This window comes from Cornus florida, unplaced genomic scaffold, assembly GCF_030987335.1.
Source record: "Cornus florida cultivar Cherokee Brave unplaced genomic scaffold, ASM3098733v1 CherokeeBrave_3.0.0_Hap2_Chr08, whole genome shotgun sequence".
Lineage (NCBI taxonomy): Eukaryota > Viridiplantae > Streptophyta > Magnoliopsida > Cornales > Cornaceae > Cornus > Cornus florida.
Genome location: NW_026775578.1, coordinates 2,136,106 through 2,158,988, shown reverse-complemented (window position 1 = coordinate 2,158,988; position 22,883 = coordinate 2,136,106). Strand labels below are relative to the sequence as shown.

The 22,883-nt window shown below is 34.1% G+C and overlaps 2 protein-coding genes and 1 non-coding gene across 3 annotated transcripts; all 3 read right to left on the bottom strand.

Annotated features, from left to right (window-relative positions):
- Positions 1 to 11,270, bottom strand: LOC132268850 (dol-P-Man:Man(5)GlcNAc(2)-PP-Dol alpha-1,3-mannosyltransferase). Its single transcript, XM_059769712.1, has 13 exons — positions 11,033 to 11,270; positions 10,914 to 10,948; positions 10,661 to 10,798; positions 8,468 to 8,536; positions 5,839 to 5,996; positions 5,690 to 5,756; positions 5,528 to 5,581; positions 4,596 to 4,684; positions 2,086 to 2,202; positions 1,542 to 1,666; positions 1,332 to 1,410; positions 492 to 548; positions 1 to 403 (listed from the first exon to the last, which is right to left on the bottom strand). Exons 1-13 carry the CDS (start codon positions 11,184 to 11,186, stop codon positions 232 to 234), a joined length of 1,314 nt encoding a protein of 437 aa, XP_059625695.1. The 5' UTR covers positions 11,187 to 11,270; the 3' UTR covers positions 1 to 231.
- A 1,867-nt stretch (positions 11,271 to 13,137) lies between these two features.
- LOC132268848 (uncharacterized) lies at positions 13,138 to 16,918 on the bottom strand. Its single transcript, XM_059769709.1, has 4 exons — positions 16,595 to 16,918; positions 15,220 to 15,251; positions 14,802 to 15,008; positions 13,138 to 13,806 (listed from the first exon to the last, which is right to left on the bottom strand). The coding sequence occupies exons 1-4, from the start codon at positions 16,809 to 16,811 to the stop codon at positions 13,486 to 13,488; spliced, it is 777 nt and encodes a 258-aa protein (XP_059625692.1). The 5' UTR covers positions 16,812 to 16,918; the 3' UTR covers positions 13,138 to 13,485.
- On the bottom strand, positions 15,664 to 15,775 carry LOC132272287 (small nucleolar RNA U19). Its single transcript, XR_009470028.1, has one exon. It is a non-coding gene; the product is annotated as a small nucleolar RNA U19 (small nucleolar RNA).
- Positions 16,919 to 22,883: the final 5,965 nt, after the last annotated feature.

Sequence of the window (22,883 nt, the reverse complement as noted above, 5' to 3'; positions counted from 1 at the left end):
TTATCTCAAATGCAGCACGAACCCTTGATAATTAGAATAATTTCATAATTTTCAGTCAATAACACCTCTTCTCCTTTCCAAATCCAACCTGATACATGTACAAAGAAAAAAAAAATTTGTCCGGGCCTACGAGGGCTCAACTGTCAACCAACAAATTACAAATTCAAAAAGGAATTGTGTTTTAAATTCTTTGATTGGTAAAGGAAAAAATTAAATACTGAATGACAATATTCATTTGTCCTTGTTTTTGGTTACTGATTTGTCATTGACGTAGGGATCTTCAGCTGGGGCAATCCAGAGACCATACAATATAAGAAAGTGGATACAAAAGAGCAGGACAGATGAATAGGCATTCGAGGGATAGACATTCCAACAAAACTCCACCCCTACAAACAAAACCAAACTGCACAGAAAAATGATCAATCAATAATACTCTTGGTGGATCCGCTTGCATGGCAAAGCAAAAACAGTTTGATGCTTGAGCAACCTACCGCAGCAATGTAGGAAAAGGGGTTCTCCACAGAAGATATGGCAAGCTATAGAAATACCTGCACACCAAAACTCTTTAAATTTGCCATTTTTTTTTTCCAATGGTGAATATCCAAATCTCACCAATAATTGACTAAAATGTTAAAACCATATCCACAAGCACACATTCACAAACTCTTATTATTGTAGTAGTTGAATCCTTATCATGCAATATCATTTAACTAGAATTTGTTTGGAAATGATCGGCACAAACAAGAAAAATAGTCACTACAGATATCAGGTAAGTGAATAAGCAGTATGGCAAGACAAACTTTCTAACACCAAGTTGACATTTCTAATGAGATAGCTCAAGAATCAAAATTTTCAACGGAAGGAATGGCACAAAATCCAGAATAACACAAACTCAACAAGAGCACCATGTAAGCTGAAGATAAAGGAATATAACTCCAGTTCACATATAAAACCTAAAAACAAAATCTTAGCATTTATATTAGCCGAGATTAAAGGAATGAGTATATACAAGTCCAGGCTACGGCATCAAAAGCAGGCTCAGCAAAATTTCAAATGGATATGTGCTATCATCTTGGTATAGCTTGCAACCTCAAATCTACAGAACAGATCTAAGCCGTGGGCACAAGGACTATAGATATTATTAGAAGTGACTTAATACTAAAGTTTTTGTAAGGACTAAACAAAAAAAATCATCATCCCAAACATGGAAGGCATTTCTACTTTAAACATGTCGATCAGATAATAAAGGTATGCAAACCTTGTGGCAGAAGGCATTTCTATTTTAATATCAAACCTCTGACACCTAAAAGCATTTGTACAGCAAAACTTACCACGAATAAAATTGATAATGCAGTGACCGTGCGCATACAATGCCAATGAAGTTCCCAACAAACATAGTAGTTAAAATATCTGTATCCATCATGAGCACAAATTTAGTGTCCAATCCACAAAAATATGAAACACAAAACAATCTTTGAACTTAAACAGTAATCAAAGGAAATGGGCTGTAAATAATTAGAGAAAGAGGATTCATTACTTACGCTGTTTCTTTAAAATCTTGAAGGGTGAGCTACAAACAAATTGCTCAAGAGAGAAGAAATTTGCGACACTGAGTTTCTTTTGGACTAATCTAGAATGCAAGAAATTGAGAAGTCCACCTTCATACCTGCAAGAATAGACCTGATAGAGTATAAAACTACACTTAAATCCACAAGCCCACTGATATGAGTGCATTTAGTATAATGGGCAGACTTCAAATCGTTGGAAATGTTCCTTCCACATGCCAACCTCCTCATCAAACCAAACATATAAATATGTGATTGCCTCTAGAAGGCAGAGAGACTGTCAATGCCCAATATGACTCCACACAACTAGATTCATCTTATCTAGAGAAACAATACCATTATTGGAAGGAATTCAGATATTATTACAATTGTCTGATATGCAATATTATTTCTATATGACTGCATAATCTTTAGCCTTTCTCGATATATAAGAGAGTATTTTCTTAAACCTTAATGTCTCCTAATTGCAACTTCCTTTCATTCAATATTAACAACAAATGAAAATGGATCTTCTACTCACTTGCACCATCTATAATGAGCAAAAGCTGTCAGTAGGATCAGATGAGTGATCAGCAAAGAGAGCGCAAATTCCCTTGATACAAAAACTGGTTCAGGAACAAATTTGAAGTTAACAGACCTGATACAATAGAATGGAAATCAGTTTCAATCAATCAGACTCGGAGCAAAAACATGACACAAAATATACACAAGTAATATACCATAAATGAAGGCTGAAGAATGGTTGCATGTTCAAACAATCATAAGAAATGATAATGAAACTGAGGGTACTTTGAGAAGTGGGACAAGATTATGTACAATGAACAACTTTGACTGCAAAATTTGTACACAATACTTTACTGGTTATTAAGCTCAGTAATTCAATGTGATCCTTAAGAACAGGTAATAAAAGATTCCTGCTACTCCATTATAAATCTTTTTCCCTAGGAAAGGACCATGTAAATTAACAGAAGACAAAGCATCCACCTCTTGTTAATTCTATAATTTTTGCAATTCAATGATTTAATGTGTTGGGTGAGGCCAGGCAAGAAATAGTGTAAATTCTGATGGATGAGTTCTCATGGCTAACAGCGTAAATTCTGATGCCCATTTGGAGCACGTATAGTTTAGAAATCCTAACAACAACCAATCAGCCTGCAGAAATACTTCTATACAATACAATCTTAAGCTCTAAGCACAATATACAACTGCAACCCAGTGTCATGGTGTTGCAAGTTTGCAAATAATGTGCAAGGTCGCTAGCCCTTATTTTATGGGTTGTATATCCCCTTAGATACAATTTACGAGTGATTTCAACAGTCGTGTCAGAAAATTGTACAGCAAACTGGTCTCGTGGTCTCCAAATAAACTGCATATTTAACTTCAATAGATACTAAAATACTTCCTTTCAGACACCCTGAATCTGCCTTTCTCTACCAAATTTATTAGGTAAATGAATGGCACATCCAAAGGTGTAATTAAATTTATGGTAAAGTACAGCCACCCCCCCTGAGGTTTGGCAAAAGAACACACAGATGAAAGCTATTCATTTTTTGGACAATGACACCCCTTTACTGAAATTCCATCCAAACAAGGCCTTAAATCATATGAAAAGACAAAATTAACCCTCAATATTAAATTCAGATATATTACAAAATATCAGCCATTGCAAAATGACACAATAGCCCCTTATTCATTTTTTCTCTTCTTCTCTTCCTATCACACCATCCTCTCTCTCTCTCTATCTGCTAACACACACACACACACACACACATATATATATATTATACACATTACAACACCACAAGCAACACCGGTGGGGCAGGCGCAGGGGTCGTCGGCTGCCGCCGCCACCACACCTCAGCCTCTCCGGCGTCGGTGTCAGAAGATCAGCTGCAGTTTTGCCATCGTCTTGGAACGAGTTGTGGTCACTGAGTTGGATAGAGAGCGAGGAGTGAACGAGTTGACTCAGCCGGAACTATTAGCAGACTCCGATCGGATCTCTTGAAGAGAGAGAACGGAAAAGGGAGAGATGAGAGAGAGAGGGGTTGAGAATGGGTTGTGGATGAGAGAGAAAGGGGGTGTGTACATGTATATGTATCAATCTTTGAAAAATCTGGGTCGGATTCGAAGGATGAAGGCTCTATGGGTCGACGGAATCGAAGGATGAAGGCCGCGGATCCATTCACCATCACCGCCTATATATACATATATGTGTGTGTGTGTGTGTGTGTGTCTGTTTGTGTTGGGGCGGAGAAAGAGAGAACAGAGAGGAGAGAAGGTGAGAACAGTGACTTCGATCCGATGATGTTCCATGGCGGCATGCGACGTCATCACCACCACCACCATGATGATGGGCTCAAGCACCACCACATGAGAATGATGATGAGGCGGTGTTGGCGGCAGCTGAGGGGTTCTTTACACACAGCGTCGGGCGGCGATTATGTACATATACATACAGAGAGAAAGGTTTGGGTTTGGGTTTGATCCAAGGGTATTTAAGTCAATTAAAATATCAATTTTATATCAAAGGGTAATAAAGTCAATTCACCATTGTTAGGGTCCCTTTGTACATTTTTCAAAGTTAAAGGGGTGTCATTGTCCAAAAAATGGGTAACTTTCATCTGTGTGTCCTTTTGCCAAACCTCAGGGGGTGTGACCAGTAGAGGCTGACATCAGCGAAGTTTTAATGAACCAATAGATCAGCTTTTCAGTAGATAGTAGGTAGCCTTAGTTGTTGCTTTTGTATCTACAGCTGTAAATTATTGCTGCAGCGTCAGTAGCAGCTTCTTTTTAATTGGATTTTGTTTTGTGGTGTCACTAGTGCATTTATTTGGAGATATATGTATGTATGTATATTGTTTTGTGTGTGTGTTGTTGTTGTTTTGCGCCGGGGGGGGGGGGGGGCGGTGGTGTGGGGGTTCTAACATCCCAAACTGGCTATTTTGATCCATTAGTTAATGATCTGATACAATCCTCCCAAGTGGATAAATGTTGACAGGAATTGAAATTTCAACAAGAAAAAGGAAGTACCAAAAGTGGATGAAGACGCGTCCAAGATTGAAGGCTCCTGATATATATGCAACTGGATGTGTTAACATAAAAGGCAGCCCAAGCAGAATCTGCAGAAACATTCACAAGGTAGGTGATGGAAATAGATGGACATCTCAATCAGATAATGCCTTCCATCACTCATCTAATATAGTTCCAGTCCAACTCACCTAAAACATTGATAAAGAGGAAAGATATCTAAATATACTACATTATATCTGCTAAGCATCGCATGAAGCAAAAATAAATAAAATATTAATGCTATGTTTGGTTGGAGGGAAGGATTAAGGAGGGATGGATGAGGCTTTTCGTGTTTGGTTGGAGGGAAGGGAAGAGAGGGAGGAAGCAAGGATGGATGATCCCTCCTTTCTTCATGTTTTTCAATCCGCCCAATTTTGGGGGAAGGGAGGAGAGAGAAAATCAATAGCTACCTACAATATGCAATTTCCAATTTTAACCTTTTCAAAAAAATTCAAATGGATATCTACTTTTTATTATTTTATACAATGAGGATATATTGGTAAAAATATATAAAAAAATCTCTTTCCCTTCCTTCCAACCAAACAAAAAAAAGTATCACCCGTCCATCCTGTCTACTATCCATTCCATTCAACCAAACCAAAAATGGAGGAGACACCTTCCGTTCCGTAGGGATTCCTCATCCATCCATACCCCTATATCTTCCACCCATTTTTCCATCCCTCCAACCAAACGAAGCATAAAGGTTGGAGTTGCAAGCAAATTTGTTCAAGAGAAGCCACGTCTCTATGCATAAATGAATTTTGTAAGGAAATCCAAGTAGCAAGGGACTAAAGTTTGCTTGTTTAGATTGTAAACTTAAGATCTCAATACAAACATTTGTGCATTTGATGCAAAACAAGTATATATAAAACGAAAGTGAAAAAAATAAGCACCTGTACTAATGCTGCACCTGTTAAAGCAGAAATCACCCCAGCGATATCCATTGCCTGTAGCGTGAGTGTCTCAGTAACAGCAGTGAAAGGTTGATTCACTAATTTATGCTATGAGCAAATACAAACTTTGAAAAAATATAGACATATATGATCAATATATACCTTGAACATAAGAAGTAGTAGAGGTGGGGCATAAAGGAGCACATTCATCTTAACTGAAACGGCTCCACTGTAGTAATAACAAGAAGGGTAGAGTCAAATCAACTCCAATTGTGCATCAAAATTGTTCAAAAAGAGAATTAAACACTTGCCTGAAAATAATCAAACCCAGATGCCATTTTTGGTAAATAAATAATGCCAGAGCAGCATGGAGAAGGGTCATGGCAAAACAGTCATTAAAAAGACGAAGTACAAAGATAGAATGCACTCTTTTTGACAGACAAAGCAAGGAAAGAGCCCACCATGGAAGCTGCAAAACAGTTTAATACTGGTGAGAAGTACAGTAGAACAGATCATTATATACCAAACAACTAAATATGTATAAGGAATTGTGCATGTGCATGAGAGAGGAAGCGAGGGAGAGAGGAGGAGGAAGTGTATATGTGTTGGTGTTGGGGCAAGGTTATAATGCATGCATACTTGAGGAAAGCAACTAGAAGTGCCAAAAGCCAACACACAAGGGACTATATTATATCATTCGAATGACATACAGAAAAAAAAAAAAAATACAGGTTTTTTCAAAAAGTATCAACTTTCAGAGTTCAGAAAATGGTCAAACATCCAATCTTGTGCCTAATCACTTTCACAATTATTTTCAGAGAAGACAAGGAGTTAGTAACTGACAGACATCTAAACTTTGGATTATAGAGCCACAAAGATGCATATCCAAGCAATTCAGCATTGCCACTGGAGGAGTTAAAATCCACTATTTGATACCTACCATGGCCTATCTCGAGCATGCAGTAAGTGCATCATGTACCAACACAACAAAAGTGCATTCTCAAACTTGAAATAATCTCATTGACAAATTGGTAAATATAATTGTGTAAACAAAAACTGCTTGCATCAATATTTGAACATTTTTTACATGGATTTGTAGTGTACAATGCCGCAACTATCCACATAGTGATGCACAAGTTGCGTTAGTATAATGATTTTACACGACATTTGGTTAGAATAGTGTTCATGCTCTCACTTCTTTTAGTGGGCTTCATGCAGAGTGAGAATGCTAATGCTAAAGGCCAGTCCATTACTCTAAGTTCAAAACTTTGAGCCATTTATTGTCAGCATGATCAAGCCTCCTAATCATCGCAGACAATTCAATTCAAATTCCAATTGCATGTCCAGGATACTCAACCCCAAAAAAGAAAAAGAAAAAAATGCATATCCAAGACAATCAAGATATGGTAATTCTTGTAAATATCAGAATTACTTTCAAATCAATAACATTACTCCCTTCTCTCCTAGCCTAGAAATAATTGGAAGTTTATATACAGATCTCGAGTATTAAAAAAAATTAAAAAGAAAACCCTTCAACCAGGTCTCACAATGAAATCTTCATATACAAGATGTACTCAATCCTTGAATCGGAACTCAAAATTTCTGTTATCACTTATCAGAAATGGCTCCAAGTTGTTTTAGAACTAATAAAGAGAAGTAATATTCACACTCCACTTTTACATTTGAACTCCCCGTTTTGATTCTTTTTAATAAAGGAAATGACACAACTTACCCCTCAGAAACGTAAGAGTACCTTCTGAATTTTAAGATAATTGTGAGTGTGCGTGTACTTTGAAGGACAACTATGTCATTTAGTAGACTCCAAGAGTATAAAAGTGGAGTGTAAATATCATTTCCCTTGAGAAATTCAATTTAAAGTGACAGTCTAATAATAGTAGATATAAAATACTTCTTAACATGGTGCATGATTCACATATATCTGGATCCATTAGTATATAATTTTAAAATATCAGTTAACACTGAGCCAAAAAAGGTCAAAGAGGTGATAATTTCAATGTTGAATTTCCATTAGCTTTCTGAAGAGCTGTATCTTGCCAAGTACTGACAACCAAAGTTACCAACTAGAGTAGAATGATAAAAAAGACAAATCAGATTCAGAAGCAAGCCATGTTAACAGTAAATAAATTTTTACAATTTAATCCCCCATCATACTGTCATCAACTTTTGCAAAAGAGATACGCTAGTCTATTTCCAAATCTTAACTGCACACACATACAAAAACAAGAGACTTTAGACCCTTCAGTTTAAGTTCCCAGACCAACAGACTTACTAAACACATTGCATTGCATGTGACTAGGGCATATTCATCCTTAGTTCTCATCCTAGATAATCAGAAACTTCATGCAGATATTAATTGGATAAGCACAAACAAGCTTTATTATTAGAGTCACAATACTGAATAAAACAAATTATTTAATTGTCCAACCGAACTGAATCAAATATGATCTGCTGCATACACATTCTTAAATCTAAACTGATTTGATAGTCTATGATACTACATAATTTTATAACATTATCTTTTCAAAAATATGAATGGTTAGTCTAAGAATGCTATATAAAATATTTTAATTGAACTCAGATCTTAATCAAATTCAATCTAACTAAATTAAAATAATTCGATTATAATGCATAATTCGATTTTAGATTCGATCTGCCAGATACAATTCAATTCTATAGCTGGATCTTAATCAGATCAAATTATGGCCAGGTTCTGATCTCATATAACCCATCGACATTCCTGATTTCCTGACTTCTGCTAGCATTTCATAAGACCCTGAACAAGTCAGGTTGGAGTCATTATTCGGGTTTCTAATCAGAACAGCAGACGGATTTGACCACTAAGACTCTAAAAAATAATTTAAACAGGTGCCTGACAAGGTAAAAGGAGCACTTAATAAAAAAATATGGGAAGTTTCATACCATATCCACCTTTACATAGATGAATAAGATGCTTCCGAGATTTACAATGTAAAGAACACCAAAAAGAACCTGCACTGACATGAAAGAGTAAAACCCATAAGTATGTAAATTGTGTGTGAAACAATAAGAGGAGACAGATCACAATCCATCATTTGCAACGAAAATGGTACACGTAAAGAATCATAAGAAAAAAAAAAAAAAAGCAATGACACAAAATTGCCATTAACACTAATCCGCCTAAGGTATTGATGTTAAAAAAATCCACCTACTCACCATTCTTCCTTTCCATTGCATCTTTTGCTTTTACATACATGTGTGTATATATATATATATTAACATCTTCCAAAACTTATACCAACCAGAAACACTTTCTTACATTACAATTACTGATTTTCTATTTCAGTAATAAGGTCCAAATATACATTAACAAAATAATTGCATTTCACCACTATTGTTGTCTCCAACACTGTCTGATGGCTACAACCAGAAGTAAACCAAAGTAAGCACAGATCAACACCAAAACTTTGCTAAAAACTTTTCTGTGAGCAAACTTTTGCAATATTCAACAAACTGAATATAATTTAAAAGCTATGGAGCTTGGAAACAAGTTCAGAGGAGGAACAAATAGAGAAATAATGATCTAAATTTTTATTTTGTATAAGTTATACCCAAAATTTTACGTCACAGCATATCTAAATTTCTCAGCTTTACTAGTCCCAAATTTAAATTACTTGGGTGTAAAGTAACTTCACACCAGTGGTTGTCATAAATTACTAATTGGTAAATTAACCCTCAAGTAACTTTATTTTTTTATAAATAACTTTGATGTGGTAATTGCCTGGACCTTAAATTAAATCCATGTTAATAAAGCTGGATTTGACAAATTTCCTCCAAATCCTAGTAAAATTCAAGAAATATAATAATAATAAAAATAAAAATAAAAATAAAAACTGATTGAAAAGAAACTGATGTCTTAAAAAAAATACGGTTGACCTTTTGTAAGCCATTATACAATATACAATCAATCCCCTGTATATATGAAAACTTGATCATCTGGCTTTAGAACACAAACATTGATCTCCTACGTTGATGGCATCAATAGTTGATGCAAGTATGACGATCCTATGCAGAATAATTACTTCATTTTTCTTTTCACTTGAATAAGTATTTAAGAAAAGGAAATGAAAGGAGAAAATTCCAAACAGTAAATAAATTACTCATCTAAAAGCCAAATTAGAAAACCAGTTAATTTTTAAAAAATAAAATGAAGAAAGGTTAGCTTCAAATAAATTGTCTAGTTGAGTACCAAAAAAAATAATCTGATCTGGAATTCTGTATAAAGGAAGATCAAAATCTTTGTCTCTTGGAAAAATAAATGTTTAGAGATTCACAGTAACATAAAAAAAACAAGGAAAAGAAGCAAAAATTGTATGTTATAACACTAAAACACTTAAAAGAGATTTGGTAGTTTAGCATGGATTGGGGGAGGGGAGGGGAGGGGAGGGGAGGATGACAATAAAATTTTGTCAAGCTATCAAATTGAACAAATTACTGTCAAACTGCAAATTGTCTGCTTTTCTTTATATTCTTTTTTGATAAGTAAATATATAGCAACAAAAACTGCTTTTCTTTATATTCACATAGATTCATTAACAATTTAAGATTCCATGCAATGTGACAATAATTTGTTCAAAACAAACCATAAGTTTTAAAATTGTGAATCCTATGGTTTTAAAAACTACTATTACAGCAATTGAAATCGAAACAGCCACTAACTGTAACCACACAATAAAATTTGGAAGGCAAATTATCCAACATTTTGATGCAAGGCACGTCCAGAAATGAGAAAACTAAAAGAAACAATGCAGAAATGGGTTTAATGTTATTGTACTACTAGTACCCTTATTTTGGCATCTTTATACCACTAGGGACTTATTCATACTTTTCCAGATATACATGACTTTTTCAGCAATATTTCTAAGATAAATTGGTCTGCTGAAAGAATCAGCGTTAATTCAAGAAATACTCAAAAAAGTTGTCAATCTTAGTTTCCTCTTCAAATTTCTGGCAAGAAACCATTAACAATGCATAAAGAAAAAATTGGAACACTCTTATTTGCGGCTTAACGGCTTCAAATTTCTGGCAATAAACCATTAACAATGAAATAAATCACCTAAGCATGAAATAAATCACCTGAGCAGGGTAGACCTGTCCTCCTGTAACATACTGTATGGCAGAATATATATACAAGAATCCAGCAGGGTAGACGAGTGGCCCTGTGTCGCCTTTCAAGTTCGAGTAATCTCTCTCTCCTTCAAGAAACCCAGTAACCTGATTGTTAATCAATATAGATTTAAATAAAACCAGATAATAATAACAAATAATTACAATAAAAAGGGAAGCAAAATTTATTTATGCCTAGGGTTTTAGAAAAGCACACACTAACCTGTGACATGTAAGCGTCCCAATCGATCTTTGTATCTGTAGCAATACCGTAAATAAATAAATATCACAACAAAAACACATCTATGGGGAGAGAATAAAAATTGAAGACATCAATCTTACAAGGAACGAAGTGGATGATGAGAGCGACGAGGAGAGCATCGATGAAGAGCAAAGCGAAAGCGAAGGTTACTACTTTTGGATCTTTGCGAAGTTTGTGATTCGAAGTCTCTGGTCTCTGAATGTTTCCATCTTCGGCCGCTGATTGGACTGCCATTATGGTTTCTTTCTTGCTTGGATCGTCTCTTTCGTTCGCCGGAGGTCCAACTTAAGTACTACTACTATTATTATTATTATTATTGCGCGTGCTTCTCACGCCACATCTTCTAAGAAACTATATTAGCATTTTTTTTTAGGATAAAGTGCATTAAACCCTGAACTATTGGGGCATGTGTAAGAAACCCCCTAAATTATAAAAGTTACAAAAAATCCTCCTGAATTATTGGGGTATGTGCAAAAAACCTTCTTGAACTATAAAAGTTGCAAAAAAACCCCCTTAAACTATTGGGGTATGTGCAAAAAACCCCCCTATATATTTTTTTGCATCTTACCCCATTCGCGCGAATTAATTGACTAAAAGGGACGATGAAGTCGAGGAATCTGTTGCTGGGATTAGTGGGTCTCCTATCATAGCTCTATCATAGCTATTACACCACTCACTTCCGTTGGCCATATATATCGCACTTCTCTACGTCTTGCGTCAGCCCATCGCTGCCACCGCCTTGCCCGTCGTTCAACTCACCTTGCTCGCCGGTCCATTCCACAGTCATTCCAAGCTCGCCGGCCCATTCTGCCATCTCCATAGCCCAGCACACCGCAGTCCGTGTTTCGAGCACACAGCCGTCCACAGTTCACCGCCGAGCCCCCTTGAGCTCGCTACCGCCTCCACAGTTCACGGTCGAGTCAAACCGAGCTCTCATCACAGCCGAGTCCTCCGTGCACAAGCCGCCATCATCCGAGACCGAGCCATCCTGCCGACCTCGGATTTCTTTGGTCTCTTCTCTCTCTCTAGCTCTCTGTTTTGGGTTGTGTTGGGTGAAAACATCTTATGGTAGGAAAAATATATATATATAAGAAGTGTATAAGTTAAAACGACGCAGTGTGTTATAAGGGCAAACTGGTCTTTCAAAAATTTTCGGTGCCGGAAGCTGATGTCATGGGGGTAAATTGCAACAAAATCATACTTAGGGGAGTAAATTGCAACAAAATCATAGTTCAGGGGGGTAAATTACAACAAATTTATAGTTCATGGAGGTAAATTGCAACAAAATCATAGTTCAGGGAGGTTTTTTTGTAATTCAGGGGGTTTCTTGCAAATGACCAATAGTTCAAGGGGGTCAATTGCAACAAAATCATAGTTCAGGGAGGTTTTTTGTAGTTCAAGAGAGTTTCTTGCAAATGACTAATAGTTTAAGGGGGGTTTAATGCACTTTACCCTTTTTTTTAATCTCATTTTTCACATTCTTTTTCAAGGGAACAACAAAAGGACTTTATAAGTAAAATCCTAAGTCGTAACTTTTGCCTTCTACTTTGACAGGAAATTGTGTTTATAGACTATTGATGCTGCAAAAAAACACTTATACGTACAATATTAAAAACTTGTAAATAAAAACATGTGAATAAATTACAAATATAATGTTTCACTATATTAATGATTATATGCACATTATTCATATTAGGAATAAAGGGGGTTATAAGCATTGTTATATTGGAGGAGTTTGGCCATGATGGTGTAAATTGGAATTATTATTTTTGGATGGTGTTATTTGCACAAATCATAATACATGGATACAATGTGCACTATTTATATTTTTTTAAGGAATTTTTTTTACTCTTTAGTATTTCATTTATTAGAAAGTTAAAGTAGAGCATAACTTATAAGAGAACAAAAGTGAAGATGAGATATTGACATTCCTACTAATTTATAAGAATATTTTCCTATTCTGATATTAGGAGACCAGATTGAAGGTTGGATTTCATGAAGAAGATAGTTTTTAAATAATAAAAAAGTTTGAACTTTAAGAGCTCTAATGGATTTAACTAATTTTTTTTTTTTTTTTTTCTTTTTTTGGAAAAGAAGTAATATCACTCATTATAATATTAACTTTTATCCCGCTATATTTTCAATTTTGAATCCTATTATTGCATCTAATCAGTTGAGAACGTCGGATGTTCTTCTGTAATCAATAACAACGATACCACTATGTAAAGTTTAGTGTTACACCCGTCCTGGCTCTTAACTATGAAAATTTTTGTATGTATCAGGACGCACAGCTAGCCAATATGATGATCTCCCACATCATATATTAAAACACAGTTCATTTAATTCAATTTCCGCAGCCAAATTAAAATCAAATATGGGGATCACGCAATCTCTGCCTCCAATTTGGGGGGAGTTTGGTCACTGCTCTGTTGCATGCCATCATTGCACTCTCCATCCAAATTGGCACATACTGCAACACACACATGACAGGTAGACAGAAACACTGCCAACACGAATTTGCAATGTAATAACACTATTCAGTCAAGCAAAGCTTCCTCAGCGTTATAGAAGTTCTCCTTTTCTGATCAATATCCTGTCCTTCCCATTTCTGAAATTCTTGCTTGCGATTTATTTCATGCTTCCAGAGGTACCGAGCTTCTCCCCACATTAAGACAAGAGAACCCGGGGTCAAATATACGGGAATTTTCGTTGTTGCTTTATCTTTTTCTGATTCCTCCCCATTGTTGCCAACTTCACTTTCAACTCGAGTGAAATGCATCACACAGGACGATTCTAGGGAGATAATTGCAATTCCATCATCAAAACGCAAAAGATCAACATGTGCACAGATTCCCTGCACATCAACAAGAAGCCAGACATTTAGCACCCATGACACTCATGACAAGAGTGGGGAAAGGGTACTCTCATATATCTTCATACAGGTGGTATAGCAGACTCATTGTGATTTAACTACAAGAAATATAGTGATATAAACTAAGAGAAATATAGTGATTTAAACTAAAAGATATATGTGATTATCACTTTTTTGAACCATTTTTTAACAATTCTACACATATTTTGTGCGTCTGTGTTTCTAACTTATAGTTCTAATTATTATATTTTTATCTCTACATTTTGGCAAACAAAATCTAAGTTCTCACCTATATATGCATTTGATTTCCATAATTTGTCTTACAATCTACGTGGTTTCATCAGTGCAGTATAGTCTTCAAGTTTCTTGTTTATCTAGAACGATTCCAGTATCTCTTTAAAGGCGCCCATTGGCAGCACGTCTTTGATATTTTTCATAATTGTCAGCTTTCCATCTTTTGGTTTTTGTTGTTCTTCAGTCTACACAATTTGGTGTTTATTTATTGTTGCTTCTTCATTCAAAGAACAAACAATATCACCTGGTACTAACAGTAAAAGTTGCTCATGGGTTGAAGCACCTCTATCATCTTCCATCCTCACCAAATACGGAACTCTAAAATCTTGAATATTCAGCTAAGCATGCCTGAGTCTATGTGCAACCTAATCATTTGAAACTTGAAATAGAATGATTAATATTTACATATTCAAATATTAAAGAAGATAACCTATTTTCTGGCATGTGTTCACAAACAAAGTATAACCTATTTTCTTACATGTCTTCACAAACACCAGACAATTAGCATTTAGCACTCAAAACAGTAATCATTGTTAATTGTTGTATTGCTACTATAAATGCAACTCAGAAAACAACCAAGTCAATATGACTATGTAGTAGATTACACAAAAGACGGGAGAAAGCAGTTTCACTTAAATATGTCAAAAACCAAATAAATTTGAAATCCAAAAATATAATCGCACCTCACCTGGTTGGTATACATTTACAATTAGTTGATTAAAGAGAGGCTCTCTCCACAACAGATCTGAGGGCAGAAGGCAAGCGTATTTATCATCATTACAAGTTGCTCCTTCCACAAATTCAGAAGCATAATCACTAAAATAAACCACCTCACGAATTGAATTAGATAGTTCAATTGCCCATGACGGGAGATCTCCAAACCTCATAGCCTGCAGCAGAAGGAATATACAAGTTCAAAAACCTCAACAAAGAAGTACATTGAAGACAAATTAGAGAACGGAAAGACCTGTGTGCAAGGTATAAAAATGTATTATGAGTAGCACCATGCGAAACGTAATTATAATAAAAATGTATTATGAGTAGCCCCATGCAAAATGTAGAAAGTTCTACCAAACATGTCAGGTTTAGACTATGTCAAACCTGATTCTGAGAAGCTTCAGTAAACCATCCATCTGCAGCCACAAGTAAAAAATTCAAGAAAAATATATGAGCGCTCAAAAATATAATCACTTTGCATCAAGGAAGGTAACGTTTTCTTTTCTTCTTTCTTATTTTTTTACCCTTTTTGAGAGGGGCGCATGATATTGGCAATACACTTTTGTACACTTGGGAGTCCAATTTTTAATAAAGAAATGGCAAAATTACCCTTGAAAAGTAGGGTGTGATAATAACTTTTTTGTGGTGATTGTGGAGAGGGAGAGTGCTTTTGAAGGACCATTGTGTCACTTCATTTTTGCAAACATCATTTCCATTTTTATTTTCAAAAGAAAAAGTTCAAGTAAATGCAACTAAGAAGGTAAATGAACCAATACATAGATGCACATAAGGAGCATTTCAAAATAATACAAACTGGGAAGAAAAAAAATATGTCCAAGGCTGTTTGGGGGCAATAAACTAATCACCACAGTCCCCTCAATGCAAGCCTGAAAAATACTAATAAGTATTACTTTATATATGCCTCATAACTAAGCCAGATGACACATACATTGAGAAACCCCAATGTCATATGGCTACTCTAAGAGGCAGTAATTTGAGTTGGGTGCGAGATGACACATACATTAATGAAGTCCTAATGGTTATATGGTTAGTAAAAAATGTGGCAACTAGAATTGGGTGCGTAAAACGATTATAAAAGTAGAGCAACTACTGAGCAAGTGTCAATGTTTAGTCCCAAACACCAAACAAAGAAAAATAAATAAATAAACAAGAAAACCAACACTTCCTCAATGGTTGCCTTCCTGCCTTATCCCTACCACTGAATTTTTTTTATAAATAAGAAAAAAAGAAAGCATGTTTCAACCGAAACTTAACCATGCACCACCTACTTTGTTAAGAACAAATGATCCTGTACTCCATTCATAATTAATGTCAGCAAATTACCTAAGAAAATCAAGTACGCAACTGTTTATGCTTATTTAGTGATTACCAAACAAACAAAAGGGAAAAAAAAACTATAAAATGAGAAATCAACATTGGTATTACAAAACAAAAGGAAAAAATAAATACTAGTAGAAGAGAAATCAACGTTGTGACTGAGAAGGGCTTATATTAGCGCTATGAGTTAGAAGTCTAATATTGCTCATCCCACATGATTTCTTACAAGATCTACATAGATACTTCAATACTGACTCTTCATCAGTAAATGGGTAAACGGGGTCAATTATCAAACAATGAGAAAATAAGTTCACAAGCCAAGAAAATAGTGAATTAGAACAGCAATATACATATTTTAGTGTGTCTTAATTATGCAATTAAACAAAAAGGAAATATGCAGAGAAAGAGAGGGATGGGTTACTTTTTTCTATTGCTGAGATGAGCGAAGATTGTTTCTCTGGAGATAGAAAGTCTGTGCATAGCCATAAGCCACTGATTTGGCTGATTCGTTCCCATGACGGAGATCGACTTCCATTGTTCAAATCTTGGGACTGAACTTGGTGAATTTGCTCTTCGTCTTCTTCGCTCTCTGATGATCCGCCAAACACGTCCCTCAGAATCGTTTGGTGATCATCCATTTCTTGACAAACTCCTGGTATGGTTACGGACTCTCAGATTGCCTTCTCTACTACTATCCAGACTCCATACACGGTTTTTAATAAGATACCCCCAATTAACTTTTAGACCCACTCTAATTATGCGGCGGCTTTTGGATCCGACCCAACTTACTGTGACTTTTTTCTTTTTCCCGGGCATCTCCGATGCAAAATGTCATTTCGGTTGTAAAATCTATATTTTTAAAACTGATACATTTCATCCAAAATATTATATTTTAATAATTCTACTGTATTTCATTCAAAATGCTATATTTTAGCAATTCTCAACCTCCATTGAGCCAAGCCCAACCTACTTCTAGCTTCTCCGATCTTACTCTGACGACTCTGACGGTTAATTTCAAAATTACCTTCCCATCTTAACCATTCATTGCATTCCGTTCCACATAATATTTTTAGGGCAAATCATTTCAGCCTCCCCAATTGCCTCCATCTTTATTCTCATTCTCAACTTTGAACTTACCCTTCCTCTGCAACTGCAAACTACAAAATCGACAAGCATTAGAAGTTCAAAACCCATATATTTCAGTTTATCTATATGTCTGCAAGAATCAAAAGTTCAAAACCCATATTAGCATATCATTTCAGATTGTTCAAAAAATCAAAACCCATATCTTTCAGTTTCAATCGCCTGGTGTTCAGTTCGGATTCGCCGTTCGCAAGTTTCAGCCGCTATCTCTCAACTTTCAAGCTTCCCCCCTCTTTCTCTGCAACTGCTAACTTGTATGTATGGGTTTTTTAAAATAATTTTGAGGTGATCACCGTAGTCTCAAAGATTCATCAAAATAAAGAACATCTAAATTCGAAACACATAATGACTAACAAGTGTGAGCAAACCCCAGATTGAAGAACAAGTTAGGTAATGAAAATTTTGAAAGAAACAGAGAGACGGGATCATAAAAATTTTGAATTTTTTCAACAAAATTTACAGATCTGAGAAGATAGATATATCTATATATATATATACATATATGAGAATTTATCCGGTCACCGCCGATAATCGTTGTCGTTGCAGATGAGAGGGAGAGAGAGATCGTTGGGAGAGAGAAACAACATGGCAACACAATCACAGAGCAATGGATTGAAAAGCGACAGAGATAGAAAGCCGTTCCAAATGGCGTCGTACAAAGCGATAGAAAACTCGCCAAAAAAATGGGCAGCTCCTATATCTGAGAGCAAATTTGACATTCTCAAAATTTAGCAGCCCAAATGAAAGCTCATTGAAGAGCCCAATTTTTAAACCTCACTCAAATTTTGAGTTTAGCAGCCCGCTGTATGTGTGTATTTACGCAATAAAAAAATAGTAATTAACTAAATTTTAATTTAATTTGAATTCTGAAATTTCTAAAATACCTTTAAATGAGCCTGTTAGAAAGAATGATATAATCCATGGTAATATTAGGAAAAGAGAAAATCAAATTATACTAAGGCTTTCACTTTATTTAAAAATTAAATTTTCATATGGCTTTCACTTTATTTTTTAATAAATGTACAAATTCAAAAATTAAAGTGCTGAGAGAGTTATATATTTATTATTTACTCAAACTTGATCATGTAATAAATTAGATTCACTCAGGATATTTAAATTCAGCTTAACTCTTTTTGAATATTAGTATTATTGATGGGAGTGAAGGTTAAATATTAAAGGTAACGTCAGTCTCCTGAAAACTTGATTTACTATATAACATGGGTCAAGTGCAGAAAACATGGAAAAAAATCCTCTCTATTACCCAGCTATCAATTAAGACATACAGTTTTAGTATAAAACATATATATATATATATATATATATATTGCAATATTTAATTAATTTAATTTGCACTTTATGAATCCCACAATTTATGCATAGAGTTTGTTTTTTTTTTTTTCACGGCAAGAATTTTTTTTTATTAAAGATCAACCATCAAATACAAAAGAGGCCAAATAATCTTTTTGGACCAAGTTCATCACCTTATCAGGTAATCATACACTCTCTCAATTCTCTCTCTTTGAGCAAGAGCAGCCAATTCATGAAGCTACCTTGTTACATTCTCTGTGAACAAATTGAAAAGAGTACTGTGAATTCTCTGCCCAATGATGGATGTCTTCAGTCACTGTTCAGGTATTAGAAGGAGCCGAGAACTGAGTCTTCAACGCTTTACACACCACTTCAGCATCACATTCAAATTGTACTCGACTTAGGTTCTATTGCCTTGCCATATATCCATACTGCCTTTCTCAAAGCCAAAGCCTCTGCAAGAGTTGGATCTGAAACATGGTCAAAGATGAATGAAGCAGCCCTCATCAATGAACCACAGTCAACTCTAACCACCATACCGCCCCCAGCTTGAAGAGACAATTTACAGAATGCAGCATCTGTATTAACCTTCACCCATCTTTCTGGAGGCAGTGTCCATCCCTCCTTCTGACTAGAGGATGCCTCATCAACTAATCCAACCCCCTCTACAAACTTGCTATCCATGGATTCCAAATAATCCATACATTGTTTTACAGCTACAGAGATGATATCAAATTCAGTCAACCATTTTCCATTGAATACCCAATCGTTTCTTGCTTTCCATAACTGCCAACAGACACACGCAACCATTGCTGGAGCTCTATCTCCATCAGCAGCCGTGCTCCATGAATCAAACATGTTGGACCACCACACATCCCATTTCCCGTGTTCAACCTCTCTGCATCAAGCCTCAACACTGATAGCTTCCATACTAGAGAAGATCTTGGGCATTTACACAGCATGTGAGCAAGCGACTCTTGATCTGACCCACACACTTTACAAACAAAATTTTCCACCATTTTCCTGTTGTGCAAAGTTTCTAAAACAGCCACTTTGTCATGTAAACATCTCCAAATAAAAATTTTAATTTTTTGATGCACTTTCAAATTCCAAACCCCAGACCATAACTGATTCTTCAATGCAACTCTACTACATTCCTCCTCCTCTGACACCCCATGATTTTGGTGAACTTTCTGAAGTTTCAACGCCACCTGATAGGTCGACTTCACTGTAAATTTACCATTCTTACTACAAAGCCATACTTGTTTATCTTCCCCTTGGTATAGACCAATAGGGATCTGCAATATCCTCCTCCAGTCTTCCTCCGAGAAATTCCGTTTCACGAGATCCACATTCCATCGTAATTGGTCTCTATCAATAAGGTCCACCACTCTAAAGTCTAAACACATCTGAATTATCCGGGTTAATCGTTTTCAAGCAAGGGTTGGATTTATCAATCAACCATATATACATTGTAATATTTAATGAATTTAATTTTCATGAAACCAGTTAGAGGGAAGAACAACAAAAAAGAAGAACCCAGGAAAAACAAAAGAAAACCACGAAAGATTTGGGGGAAGAAGAATAAACAATATACGCAGCGAAGAAGAAGGTTAACCAAATCTGAACGATTTCTTGATACAGAAGAGAAGAAGTAAGAAAGTATTTTAATTTAAATAAAAAGATAAAGTTTAATGATATATATATTTTTTAGTAGTATAATATATCGTATAAAATATAACCGTATAAAGTAGTGTTCGTATATATAATAAAATAAAGTGTAGATTAGTAAATTTTTTATTTAATTTACTGCCTTGGAATGATAAAACTATGTTAGAAAGATAATCATCAAGGTTACATGCTCACCGGATATAATCAAGTGAGAGAGTAACAGGAGTGGATTTTTATCCAAAAAAAACATTTTTTCTTACAGCACATATCACACTTTTGGCGTGCACATAAAATAAATTAAATTACAATAAAAATCATATATGGATAACTTTTAGTAGAGAGTAAAAAAATGATTGAGATAAATTTGGAGTGATAAATAACCATCCAAATCCCTCATGTGATGTCCTCAAAAAAAAATGAAAAGATTTAGAAGATAACACATGAGAGATTTGACATTTGACTCTCCCTTATGACATTTGACGCTCACTCTCATCTTATAACATTTTATAAAAAAACTTATGATAGTAATTTTATTTTTATCTTCTTTTTTTTGGAAAAACTATACTTAAGTAGATTTAGGAGTCTTAAATAACAAATCAGTCTATTTTTAAAGTTAAATTTTCAATTTGATCAAGTTAGATAAAATAATTACATATACATTAAAAATTATTATTTTGGTCCAAACTACCCACCAAACTCTTATTTCAAAATATCAAAATATCCTTCCTAAATTAAATAATTATTTCATTCATAAAATTTAGAAAAATAAGATTTCTGAGTTCACTTTCAACTTGGCATTTCTGCATATGGTGTATATATTACCAAAATAAATAAAATAAAAAACAACATATATATATATATATATATATATATATATATATATATATATATTATATAAATTTTGTGTAAAAAACTTTAACGAATCCATGTCGCTTCAAACCTGTAAATATCAATATAGAAATATACAAATAATTTAGTGGAAATTCATTATGTATATAATTTTTTTTTCTGGAAAGTCATCCTATATATATATATATATATATATATATATATATATATATATACATACATACATACAATACACACGTACGAGAGAGGGAGATCATGAATAAACTAAATGGCGAGAGAGGGAGATCATGAAAAAAACTAAATGGTTGCTTCAGTAAATGATACACCAACAATCATTTTTTGTTTATTTATAAAACAAGTGTAATTAATTGAGCCAAAAATTTGATGATCATCTTAAGGCATGCACCACAAGAAAGATAATTTATATATTCTTGAGTTTAATTATATTTTTCTTTTTGTAGACTAACTTTTGATTGCCCCATTTTTTACTGTATTGAATCTTTTTTTATAATTTGTATAAGTTATGTGTGTGTATATATATGAAACTTGCAGCAATATGGTTCAAAATTAAAGGAAACAAATTATTTAAATAAAGTACTTGATTTTAAGGGAATAATTTTTAGTATTTTGGAATAAGTGTTTGGAGGACATTTTGGACCTAAAACATAGTTATTAATGTATATGTAATTATTTTACTTAATTCAACAAAAGTGAAAAATGAACCTTTAAAATAGACTATTTTGTTTTTTAAGGTTCCTAACTCTATGTAAGTGTAGTTTTTCCTTTTTTTTTTTTTTTTTTTTTTCTTTTCTCTCATCTATCTTTCCAAACAATAATACTATCATTTCATTTCTATTCTCTCATAATTTATTCAAACATAAATAAAAGTCATTATTATCCTTTCTTTTATTGATTTAGTACAAATAAGTTTCACCTAATGTTATAAATATGTCCAAACTACCCTTACTAAGATAATATACATATTATTTAGGCAAAAGTACAAACCCCCTAAATTATCAAGAAAGTGGAAAATAACCTCCTAGACTATCTCGGATTGCAAATTAAATCCTTAACTATACAAAATATTGCAAATAAGCTCCCCCGTATCACTATACCACAATTTTCGGCTCCCAGAAGGTCAATACTATCAAAATACCCCCACTTATTAATTTTTATAAAAGTTATAAAATACACAGAATACCCTTCAAGCGTCATATTGTAACTAATTAATAGTTCAGAGATTTTTTTGCAGTTTTGCCTAATAATAATAAACAATACCAATAATAATAATAATAATAATAATAATAATAATAATAATAATAATGATGATGATATTAGTAGTAGTAGCAATAATAATAATAATAATAATAATAATAATTTTAAAATAAATTGTTTGATTAGTTGCTCCATATATCCATATGCCAACAAACAGTTTTTGCAACATTATCAAAAAATATTTCAAATACTAACACTAAAAATAAATAATAGTAGTAGAAGTGATAATTATTAAAATAACAAAAATAAATTACTTAGTTGCAAGATATGTGAATCACTTTTAGAATCCCTGCGAATTAATAATAAAAATATAACAATAACAATAAGATTAATAATAACTAATAATAAAAATAATAGTACTAGTATTGGTAGTATTATTAATAACAATTTTTTAAATAATAACAAAAATAAATTTATTGATGGATCCATATACCTATAAACAATTTTTGTAAACTCATAAATTA